The sequence below is a fragment of the Gorilla gorilla genome, chromosome 4, assembly GCF_029281585.2.
Source record: "Gorilla gorilla gorilla isolate KB3781 chromosome 4, NHGRI_mGorGor1-v2.1_pri, whole genome shotgun sequence".
Lineage (NCBI taxonomy): Eukaryota > Metazoa > Chordata > Mammalia > Primates > Hominidae > Gorilla > Gorilla gorilla.
The window spans coordinates 63443118-63455492 of record NC_073228.2 but is presented as its reverse complement, the minus strand read 5'-3'; the positions used below and the strand labels follow the sequence as shown (position 1 = coordinate 63455492).

The window sequence follows — 12375 nt, the reverse complement described above, 5'->3', positions numbered from 1 at the left end:
TACAGGCACCCGCCACCATGCCTGGCTATTTTTGTATTTTTAGTAGAGACGGGGTTTCACCGTGTTAGCCAGGATGGTCTCCATCTCCTGACCTCGTGATCCGCTTGCCTCAGCCTCCCAAAGTGCAGGGATTATAGGCGTGAGCCACCATGCCCGGCCCCTCCAAAGTATGTTTTTTAAACTGCCTGCAGATCACTAATCAGTCAGGAGAGAATGAGAGACTGAAGTTATGCTAATAGGCAGCAACAGTGCATGTTTCAGAGGAAGTCTGACATCGCAGCTGTGTAACCAGCAGGGATTTCCTTCTCTTCCTTGGGGAGAAAATCATCAGAAAATACTGGGCCGGGGCTCTGGAATTAAACTGACACTTGTAAAAGAGAAAAAAAAAACAAACAATCTAAAGATAGGTCTGATGCTGCTGCCTTGTTTTCATTTTTGCAATAGGACCTGGAGGGAGAATGGCAAGCAGCTGATTCATCTCCATTGCCTGTGAAACACTGCTACTCCACGTGTCACTTCTCACTCAGGGGTCCCCTCCTCACTCCTCCCTACTCAAGGGTAACCTCCATCCTGAATTTTGTGCTTATCATTCCCTTTTTCTTCTTTATAGTGTCAACATGTTTTGTTCCTAATACTGCTTTGTTTTGCATGTCTTGAACTTTATATAAATGGTATCCCACTGTATATATTCTTCACCAATGGATTTTTTTTAAAGATTCATCACTGTGTATAAAGGTAATCCACAGAGTGTAATGAGTATGCCACAATTTATTTCCCTTCTGTTGGTTCAAGCAATTCTCCTGCCCCAGCCTCCAGAGTAGTTGGAATTATAGGCATGCGCCACCATGCCTGGCTAATTTTTGTATTTTTAGTAGACACGGGGTATCTCCATGTTGGACCAGGCTGGTCTCAAACTCCTGACCTCAAGTGATCTGCCCGCCTTGGCCTACCAAAGTGTTGGCATTACAGATATGAGCCACCACGCCTGGCCTCATCATGTTTTAGTCGGTTACACTAAACTGTTTTTTTCCAATGAAGCTTTGTCCTGAGACAGTTTATTCTAACACTTCATCACTGGTAGGAATAGATGTAATGTATTAGATCATATCTATTATTTTAGACTATTAAATTTTAAACTCGGCCGACTCCCCACCTCCCACCCCCTTCCAGGCAGGCAGCAAATAAACAGCTTGCCAAAAAGGAACTTCAGAGTTGGTCTGTATCCTGGATGATATAACCAAGTCTCAGATCCTTTTCCCCCTTGAGTGGCCTCTGACCTGAATTTGGATTCATATAAAGACACAGACATACATAAGGTGATTAGGTCATTCTGGGAAATAATTGGCCTTTTACCTAGTTAATGAACAAGAGGAAATTTTATTTTTATTTTTAAATATTTTTCAGTTGTCAGCCTTGTGTAGGGGCCATGCCAATCTTCTCTGTATAGTTCCAATTTTAGTGTATGTGCTGCCCAAGTGAGCACAAGAAGAAGGAAATTTAAATGACAGATGCATAAGGCATCCCATTATCTTGCCTCCACTTTCATATTGTTACATGTTTGGTGAAACATCAACTCTGAGAAAGTTATATAAAGGAAAAGGCTGCTAAAAATGGAGTACTTGCGCCTGTAATCTAGCTACTCAGGAGGCTAAAGCATGATGATCACTCCTAGAGCCTAGGAGTTGAGTGAGACTAGCCTGGGCAATATAGACATTGTCTTTAAAAAAAAAAAAAAAAAAAAAGAGGGCCAGGAGTTATAGTAAAATCAGGCTGCCTATAGTTACTTTTTGGGGTATTAGGCAGCCTGTATAAAGGAAGAGAAAAAGCATTATCTGAATATTTTTTTGTGTGATGTGCATCGCCCAAGATGCTTTAAGATTATTTAACTGGAAAGCTAGTAAGAAAATCCTTTTAAATCTCCATTGCTCTTGGCTGTCACCTGACCAGGAGTCCACGTCTTTCCTTCTCAGGTTGCCTACTGCCAGCTGACCAATGTGCATCAGCTAACTAGACCTCAGTGTCTCCACCAGCAAAGCCAGGGTAAAAGACAACCCTGCCTCCTCTGGCCCTTGTGACAGGGGCACTCAAAGAATCAAAACTGACATTTCTGAGGAAACATGGCACAGACTCTCCCTGGTCACCACCCAGGTTTTTTTCCTTGCCCCCTACACACTGAAACCTAATACCACAGACACACGGTCCAACTTGCAAATGGTCTGCTTGAAATCTAAACCTGTCTAATGGAACATAAATCTGCCAGATACCTGCATGATCAGAGTGCAGAATAACAAACAGGGCTGCTGGCAGTTTAATGGAGTTTTAAAACACAGGCACACACACAGACACCCCCCCCCTCAACCGCCTCTTGTTTTTCTCCCATCCCCCATCTATAAAAACAGAAAAAATAAAATCAGATATAAATGCTATAAGTAGCTTTATGATACCCTTCTTTTTTAGGTCTAAAGGGAAATATTAAACATTAGCCTTCTCCAGGCTCTTAATGATATACTGGGAGGTGCAAAAAGTCCCTTGTATTTCAGAGGGGCTTGGCCCATACCCTCATACTCTGATTAAGACTGTAACCAATTCACAAATCAGTACAGAAGCCTGGTGTCACTTTGAAAACTTCTCTTCTACTAAGGCCAAAGCACTAAGTGAATGCCCTCAAACAGAGAGCTGCCACCTCAAATTAAATACCCAGGGCCACCCTGGATAACCATGGAGCTAGCGAATGCTAGGATCAGGGCTCTGCCTCTTTGAGAAAACCACCACAGGCCTCTTGGGATAAAATATAAAATGCAAGATCTAAACACTTGGACAGGAAATGGACTTTCTCTGCAAACAATGAGTGAGATTTTTCTAAGGATTTTCCTCTCCTGCTTACCTAAATTGCAAGGCTTGATAGAGCTTCATACAGTCATAGGAGTCTGGAGATTTTTTTCTTTGCTCTTCTAAGCAGGCAGATCTGGAGTGGTACTTTGGTGCCGGGCGAGTCTGCTGGGCCTATTCACTTGGCAGTTAGCCTACAAGTGCCAAGGTGTCCTAATAACACATCATAGATTGCAGACCCTAACAGTTATATATCCAACAGCCATTTTTCTTACTGTCAGAGGCCTGATTTGATTTGGGTGTTCACTGTCCCATGGGTTCAGGAAATGTGGCACTTCCCTAGATCCAGAGGATAAATGTGAATATGCTTTTTTTTTTTTTTTTTTTTTTTGACACGGAGTCTCGCTCTGTCACCCAGGCTGGAGTGCAGTGGCATGATCTCGGCTCACTGCAAGCTCCACCTCCCGGCTTCATGCCATTCTGCTTCAGCCTCCTGATTAGCTGGGACTACAGGCGCCCGCCACCACACCCAGCTAATTTTTGTATTTTTAGTAGAGATGGGGTTTCACCATATTGGCCAGGATGGTCTCGATCTCCTGACCTCGTGATCTGCCCACCTTGGCCCCCAAAGTGCTGGGATTACAGGCATGAGCCACTGCACCCAGCCTTTTTTTTTTTTTTTTAAATAAGAGTTTTGCTCTTTTGCTCAGGCTGGAGTGAAGTGGCGTGATCTCAGCTCACTGCAACCTTTGCACCTTGGGTTCAATGATTCCCTTGCCTCAGCCTCCCGAGTAGCTGGGATTTGTAGGCGCCTACCACCATGCCTGGCTAATTTTCGTATTTTTAGTAGAGACGGGGTTTACCCATGTTGGCCAGGCTGGTCTCGAACTCCTGACCTCAAGTGATCCACCCGCCTCGGCCTCCCAAAATGCTAGGATTATAGGCGTGAGTCACCATGCCTGGCTGTGAATATGTTTTATCCAGTCCTGGAAATTCTATTTTCTTGGCCATATGACCCAGTCCTAGGCAATGGGTGGGGAGCTTTTGGGGAAGGTCTTCCTATCCCGTTTAAATGCCCCTTTTCTTCAGCCAGATGCTGTACAATTTACAGACGCCTAGAGATGTGGCAGACATCTGGCAATTGTCAGACAACCTCAAGGACCAAGCTGTTAACTAAGGAAGGTGGAACAGAAAGCTGTAGAACACCAGAGTCCATGATTACATTACCACTGAGCCATTACAGAGACTACTTTTTTGTTTCTTTTTAAAGGAGATGATAAGTGGTACAACTTTTATCTTTTATTTGCCCCGCAGGGTCCACTCTTCAGCTTCTCCACCCTGTTTGCTGCTGCAGAGGCAGCACAACAACAGGGCCCCTAGTTTTCTGACTTCCAGAGGGTTTGGCTATTGGGGAGTTCTGGAAGGAGACTGGAGGAAAGAGAGTGAGGGCAAGGTATTTACTCCCCTAGCTCCCTCAGCACGGGGCTACCTCAGGCTAGCTGTGTCCCTCTGACAGAAAGTTATTGCTTGCCTCTGAAAGTGCCTTTCTCTAACAAGAGTCTCTTTCCAGGTTCTAGTAACTGCTTCCTCTCTTTTTGGGTCTAGGAGCTGTTTCCAAACAGCCCTGCTGATACAAGTCCCTTGATTCCACTACAATGCCACACTTGTAAATAGTCCCTTTATAAAACTCTCCTCAATGGCCAGGTGCGATGGCTCATGCCTATAATCCCAGCACTTTGGGAGGCCGAGGCAGGCAGATCACGAGGTCAAGAGATCGAGATCATCCTGGCCAACATGGTGAAACCCCGTCTCTACTAAAAATACAAAAATTAGCTGGGCGTGGTGGTGCACGCCTGTAGTCCCAGCTACTCGGGAGGCTGAGGCAGGAGAATCCGGAAGGCAGAGGTTGCAGTGAGCTGAGATCACGCCACTGTACTCCAGCCTGGCGACAGAGTGAGACTTTGCCTTGATAAATAAATAAATAAATAAATAAATAAATAACCCTCCTCAAATAATCCTAATCTGAGTCTGCTGTTTCTTGCTGAGATCCTGATTGAGGTCATTGATTACTTACAGCCAAAAGCAGCCTAAGTGACATCCCTAGCACTAGATAGTACTTAAAATCCAGAAAACACCACAATATAGGAAATTCTAGGAACACTTCCCATTTCAGTTTTGAATGGAATATGTCTGTGGGTGGCAGGAGGCAGTAGTGATGTCATGGAAGAGGAAATAAATGGCACATACACGTGTCTTCTGGGTAGCCTTGGAGGAAGATGAGAATCATATCTGAATAACTCTCAACAATACGTAATACACATTCAAACACATTTTTATTCACAATAACCCTGTGAGATGGATCTCTTGATTTTCATTTTATAGATGGGGTCAGGTAAGGATGAGAAATGTGAAGTAACTTCTCAGGGTTGCAGCAAGAGGGTGAACCAGGAATGGAAACCAGATCTACTGACTCAAATTCTGTGCTTTTCTCTCCCCAGGGCTTGTCCCTCCCTCCATGAATCAAGCCTAGGAAGCTGAGATGGAGCAAAAAAAGGAAGGGAAAGGGAAGAAAAGGTGATTTTGGGTTTATACTGCCCTTCTTATCCTCATCTAAGATTTTTCTGAAACTCCTTCAACAACTAAGGAAAACCACACACATTAAAAAAACCCAACCCAACAGCTTGCAGAAGCCTGGGATTCCAGAATAAATACTAAAATTGGCAGGACACGTAGTATCCTTTCTCTCAATGGGTCACGTGAGGACACTGCCCAACATCTGTCATGTGTGTCTGGGAATATATATTTATTTCTTGCTGAATGCTCAGATGCCTCTTTCTTGTGCCAAGAAGAACTGCTACATCCTACCTTCTGATCTAATCTAAAAATGCCATCAAAATCTGGCCCCGAAGACCTACAAATTATTTTAAACACAGGACGCTTCAGTATCCTCCCAGCCTCCTAAGAGAATGGTTCAGATAAAATCATGCCAAATGTTGAGTAAATGGGAGGGGTTTTTTAGTGGAAACCATAATGCTATGCTGTGGCCACATTTTCACAATACTTCGGGGGCGGGAGGGTGATCCCTCTGCCCGGATAGGCTGGAAGGCTATGTAACATTTTGTTCAGGGGAAACACAGTCCAGATTCAAGAGTCAAGACCAAATCATAAGACTCACTGGAGTCAAACACTGGCACCAGCCCCAACTGCTTCTAGACAGCTGTGCCTTCACCCTAACAAAACCACCTAGAATATACCTACATGGAAAAAACAAAGCAGAATCTAGAAATCCACAGAATTTCAGCATGTAGCATCTCAGGAAACTGATCCTTAAATCACTTAATATCTGATGCTTGTTCCCAAGAGCTGCTGAAGGTGGCTTTAACCACCAAAGGGATAATAATGTAGTGCAATTAATTACTCATTTTATAACCAATTATCAAATTATTATTGAAAACAGCTGGTTCTTACCGATACAGGATGACATTCAAGACCTGGTACTGAGTGGAGAGGTAGACTACAGAACAGTTTTTGTGGCGAAAATAGCCACCAAAATATGTGATAGAGTAAAACCTTGAGAAACTGGTAATGTCAACTGCTGTCTGTGTGTATTGAGCTCATTAACTATTTTTTCCTTTTGCAATTTTCTGCATTTTTGAAAAGCATATATAATTGGATTAAATTGTTTTTTTTGAGACAGAGTCTCACTCTGTCGCCTAGGCCGGAGTGCAGGGGCGCGATCTCAGCTCACTGCAACCTCCGTCTCCCGGGTTCAAGCGATTATCCTGCCTTAGCCTCCCGAATAGCTGGGACTACAGGTGCCCGCCACCATGCCTGGCTAATTTTTATAGTTTTAATAGAGATGGGGTTTCACCATATTGGCCAGGCTGGTCTCAAACTCCTGACCTTGTGATCCGCCCGCCTCAGCCTCCCAAGGTGCTGGGATTATAGGTGTGAGCCACCACGCCCGGCCAAAATATTTTTTAAATAAGAAAGAATTGTTTCTAGGAAGTGCTTTCATACCTCAACGGAGTTATACACATCCCTATTCTGCTGATTTGTCACATGATCAAAATTACTGGAGAAGGCTCAGTGAAAACAAGCACTGAAGTAAAGACATACCCAAATTAGCAGATGGTACTTATTTTTTTTTTTAAAGAGTCAGCCAGGCCGGGTGGGGTGGCTCACGCTTGTAATCCCAGCACTTTGGGAGGCCGAGGCAAGCGGATCACAAGGTCAGGAGATCGAGACCACAGTGAAATCCCATCTCTACTAAAAATACAAAAAATTAGCCAGGCATGGTGGCGGGCACCTGTAGTCCCAGCTACTCGGGAGGCTGAGGCAGGAGAATGGCGTGAACCTGGGAGACAGATCGAGACTCTGTCTCAAAAAAAAAAAAGAGTCGGCCAAAGGTTGCAGCGAGCCGAGACTGTGCCACTGCACTCCAGCCTGGGTGACAGAGTGAGACCCTGTCTCAAAAAACATAAAAAATACAAATAAAATATGAATGAATGAATGGGCCAAAAAATTTCCAAGAATTTCAGCTAAGCCTCGCATTACCTTGAGAGTCACTGGTATCCATTTTTTTTTTTAAAGGCAGCTGAACCTAGTCTTATAAGATGTTGAAAAGTGGTATTAATATTTAGTATTTCCATCCTTTAGTTTAATTATATCAACCTGAAAGATTAAATGATTAATCTTCCATACTACTCTTTTTTTTCTTTAAAAAAAATTTTTGGTACTGCTCCTTATGGGGCAGAGCTATCCTATTGGCAGTGTGTCCAGGGAAATCTTTCTTTTTTTTTTTTTGAGATGTTGTTTCGCTCTGTTACCCAGGCTGGAGTGCGTGGTACGATCTCAGCTCACTGCAACCTCTGCCTCCCAGGTTCAAGCGATTGTCCTGCCTCAGCCTCCCAAGTAGCTGGGATTACAGGGGCCCATCATCATGCCCAGCTAATATTTGTATTTTAAGTAGAGACGGGGTTTCACCATGTTGGCCAGGCTGGTCTCGAACTCCTGACCTCAAATGATCCGCTTGCCTCAGCCTCCCAAAGTGCTGGGATTACAGGCGTGAGCCACTGTGCCTGGCCGGCCCATGCAAATCTTAAATGCTTACACTTATGTTCTGAAAACTGGATTGATAGAGAAATAAGTCTTTTTTGAAAAAATATCACATCCAAATCAGCTTGAGAAGTAGCTACAGAGAAGGACACTTCATCTTGCTTTAGGGAACTTAAAAGGAGGGAGAACTGGAGAAAGTCACTTGACTCACCTTGCCAGCAAGATCCCCTGATACTCTTCCAGTTGTCTCATGAAGCTTGGGTTGGGCTTGGTTACCGTTCGTCTTTCTTTCACATAGTCATAGGCTCGGTCCAGATTCCAGCCATATTCCTTCATTGCATAGGCAATCACGGTGGAGGCTGAGCGACTCACCCCCATTTTGCAGTGCACAAGGCATTTAGATCCATGTTTCCTTGTTTGGGGGATTGAGGTAAAGAATAGAGGAAAATACAATAGTGGGGATATTTTAAAAGTTTGTTTCTAGATTTTTCCAAGTGTCCTGTCCTGCCCTTCCATTTTCTTGCTATGCAATCTCTCCACTTTGGTACACTCATATACATTTATAATCAAATGTGTGGGTAGGGTAGAGTGAGGCAGCTCACTACTAATTATTCAATGTTAATATTATGCTTCTTTAATCCATTCAGCAAACATTTACCAGGCATTTACAATATGTGTAAGGCAATGTGCAAAGTGCTGGGATGCAAAGGTAAGTAACATACGGCTTTTATCCTAAAGGGTAGGATTCAGTGGGAGAAACATACAATTAAAATGCAATATGGGGCTGGGTGTGGTGGTTCCCACCTGTAATCCCAGGACTTTGGGAGGCTGAGGCAGGTGGATCACTTGAGGTTGGGGGTTCGAGACCAGCCTGGCCAACATGGTGAAACCCCGTCTCTACTAAAAATACAAAAATTAGTTGGGCAGACTGGGTGCAGCGGCTCATGCCTGTAATCCCAGCACTTTGGGAGGCTGAGGCAGGTGGATCACGAGGTCAGGAGTTCAAGACCAACCTGGACAAGATGGTGAAACCCTGTCTCTACTAAAAATACAAAAAAATTAGCCAGGCGTGGTGGTGTGTGCCTGTAATCCCAGCTACTCGGGAGGCCGAGGCAGGAGAATTGCTTAAACCTGGGAGGCGGAGGTTGCAGTGAGCCGAGATGGCACCACTGTACTCTAGCCTGGGCAACAGAGCAAGACTCTGGCTCAAAAAAAAAAAAAAAAATCAGGGTCCTGATTAGGATGAGATATAGGAGCATTTTAAGAGATACACACTCTTAGGTGCTGATTTATGCTTGCAAAAGCTTGAGAGTGAGTGCCCTCAGTTGTGCCTGGGTGCCCCGTACATCTCTCCCTAATCCTAAATAAAATTAGCCTTTCTTTTCACTGGGACTGGGGCCTAGCCTTCTAGTACCTTTTCCTTATAGAACTAGACTATTCCAGTACCCTTGGATTCTGAAATGAGACAAGTTTTTTTTTTTTTTCCCCCTAAACCCAGGCTCAAGTGCAGTGGTGCGACCACAGCTCATTGCAGCCTCAACCTCATGGGCTCAAGCGATTCTCCCACCTCCCTCAGCTTTCCAAGAAGCTGGTATCACAGACATGCACCACTGTGCCCGGCTAATTAAAAAAAATTTTTTTTTTGTAGAGATAGGAGTCTTGCTCAGGCTAATCTTGAACTCCTGGGCTCGAGTGATCCTCCCGCCTCAGCAAGATCTTTGTTCAAGTCCTATCTTCACCACTTATTTGACCTCTCTGAATGTTGACAACATCTGCCCCTCTGGATCTTAGAAAATACTACATGAGAGAACAGTAAGCATGCCATGAATGGTATTATTACTGGGAATAATTTATTAACAGAATTCAAAAATATAAAACACTCTTTTAGGTACTTGCTGAGAATAAAGGAATAGGCTCAAAGCTAGAGTATGAGGATTTAGAGAAACTAAGAGGAAGAACTTCCTGACCATGAAGGTCCTTAAGAGAAGTGTGAAATTATTTTTGAAGGAGTTTAAATACAAAAGCACTTCTCATCTGCCAGGGATGGTTTGAACATAGTCCTACCTGAAGGAAGATGTGGCAAACAAGCTCGTTTATGGTTCTCTCTAGTAAAGGAATAAATAGGATTGGCAAGGAAATCCCCAAGGACTTAAAAACAAAAAGGCAGTGTTGACATTAATACCAAACACTAAGTTAATACAAAATACTCTCACTAGAAGAGCCAACTAATTTAAGGAAGACATCAACAGAAGGGCCACAGAAAAATTTCATCATTTAGAGTATCATAAAAATAAAGTAAGAGAGTAGGAAAAGATTTCCAAAGTTTGTCTCCTTATCTTCAGCGGGGAGGACCAGTATTCTATCTATCTGAAATAATTTCTACGATATAACTTTTAAAACTCCCCACTGGCAACTTAATTTCATTCAGAATTTCTTCCTTCTCTCATTTCTGTATCTTTTGCTGCAGTTTAAGTCTATTTTCTTTAATTCTGTGCTCAATGGAAATAGCCAACATGAGGTTACTTTCTCCTAGGGGTTTACTTTACTTAAAGTGAGTCACTAGTCTTTTCCCTAGCATTAAAAAGATTTCAGTCTCCTCCTTTCCTTAGTTCCTTTTTCCTGAGTACCATCAGTAAGTTGTCTATAGCCCTCAGGACCCAGCTATGTGTGGGGCAAGAGGAACAGAGATCACAACATTGTGCAGGACTATTACTCACTTTGCTTTAGAGATGAATTTGTAAGTGTCATTCCAGTACGCCAGGAGATCCGTTGCCTCTTCATCATATACCCGAATGTTATGATACTCAAAGACTCCTGGGAAGAAGTTATCTATCTCTCGAGTGACATTCAAGATATACCGTACCCTGCAAGGAAACCAAGGGAGAATATGTGCTCTACTACTCAGGCTAAATCCAATTCCCAGCACTGTTTTTTCTTACTTAAAACTTGTTTATTCCATAGACTGAAATTAAATACAAAAATAATGAAGACAGCTAAAAAACTAAGAGGTTATATTTATTTATTAGAGAAATGATACAACAGGGTTCCTGGGCATACCTGGGCACCAGGGAATTATTAAGCAAAAAGTTATTCACCATGTTCAACATCTAAATTCCATTTTCAGTTTATGTAGTTACAAAATCTTATCCTTGATAGTATTCTATATGCCTCATATTTTACTCCAAAGAATCAACTTGAGTCCATAATCAGACACTTTCTCAGTTACTAAAATTGTCAGCAATACAATTTATTCTCTGAAAGTCATCTGTATAAAATCAGACTACTGACATGTACCCCAAGGGAAAAAAGAGAGAATGAATAATGATTTCTTCCTATTTTTCTAAATGCCAGATTGTTAGGCTTTGTGCAATTACTCTCTCTAAACTACATGAAAGGCAAATGAGGACGGAACTGGAAGGGTCAGAGAAAAGCTGGACTTAAAACTCCCTTAAACTCATTTGATTGCATTACTGGCTGCTATGGCATCGATGTATCCGAAGATTCTTCTACACTAAGATGCTTGCAGAAGAGAGTTTCTCTATCAAAACAGTCTTCTATTATCTTTCTCACTGCACAATCTCAATAAATGCTTGAGTTCCATTTACCAAATGTTATCTTTTCTTAATGCTGTGATTTAGACATAGCTGGATGTCTAAGTTTACTCCAACAATACAGCATGGACTCACTCATTTCTCTCTGAGACATTGCTTCCTTCTCAGCACAAATGTGAAGTTCTATAAACCCAAACTCTGAAATCAATGAAATGAATACAGAAAAAGAAAGCAGCCATAGCTAACCAAATCTGTGGTTAAGCTCAAGTGGCCAAAAATTTTCTCAGACACGAATTGAATCTGTTTTAACTTGGCATCAAAGCCCATTACTACAATTTTTTAAAAAAATTTAATTTAAAAAGCGAGCTTGGCCAGGCGCAGTGGCTCACGCCTGTAATCCCAGCACTCTGGGAGGCCGAGGTGGGCGGATCACCAGAGGTGAGAAGTTTGAGACCAGCCTGGTCAAGATGGTGAAACCCCGTCTCTACTAAAAATACAAAATTAGCTGGGCGTGGTGGCACGTGCCTGTAATTCCAGCTACTTGGGAGGCTGAGGCAGAAGAATTGCTTGAACCCGGGAGACGGAGGTTGCAGTGAGTCGAGATTGCGCCATTGCACTCCATTCTGGGCAATAAGAGTGAAACTCAGTCTCAAAAACAAAAAAAAAGGTGCAATTGCTATGGAAAACAGTACAGCAGTTTCCCCAAGGGTAAACACAAAATTACCACAGGACCCAGCAATTCCTTTCCGAAGAATAAATCCAAGAGAAATAAAAATATAAGCCCACCCAAAAACTTGTATACAAATGGTCACAGCAGCATTATTCAAAATAGCCGAAGAGTGGCTCTTTGTTAGTTGATGAACATTAGTGATTTCTAGGGATTGTTGGGGCAGGGGTAAGAAGAAAAATGGAGGTGACTCCTGAAGGGTACAGGCTT

At 42.9% G+C, this 12375-nt stretch overlaps 1 protein-coding gene and 1 non-coding gene across 9 annotated transcripts in view; both read right to left on the bottom strand.

Moving 5' to 3' along the window:
* SSH2 (slingshot protein phosphatase 2) overlaps positions 1-12375 on the bottom strand; it is a 305334-nt gene that overhangs the window by 14303 nt on the left and 278656 nt on the right. For all 8 annotated transcript variants that reach the window (XM_031010769.3, XM_031010771.3, XM_055388581.2 and 5 more), the window contains 2 exons: positions 10605-10751; positions 8099-8299 (listed from right to left, as the gene is read on the bottom strand). In XM_031010769.3, the coding sequence (XP_030866629.2) occupies positions 8099-8299; positions 10605-10751 (348 nt within the window). The remainder of the gene's footprint in view (positions 1-8098; positions 8300-10604; positions 10752-12375) is intronic.
* LOC115934753 (U6 spliceosomal RNA) lies at positions 1373-1483 on the bottom strand. Its single transcript, XR_004070513.3, has one exon. It is a non-coding gene; the product is annotated as a U6 spliceosomal RNA (small nuclear RNA).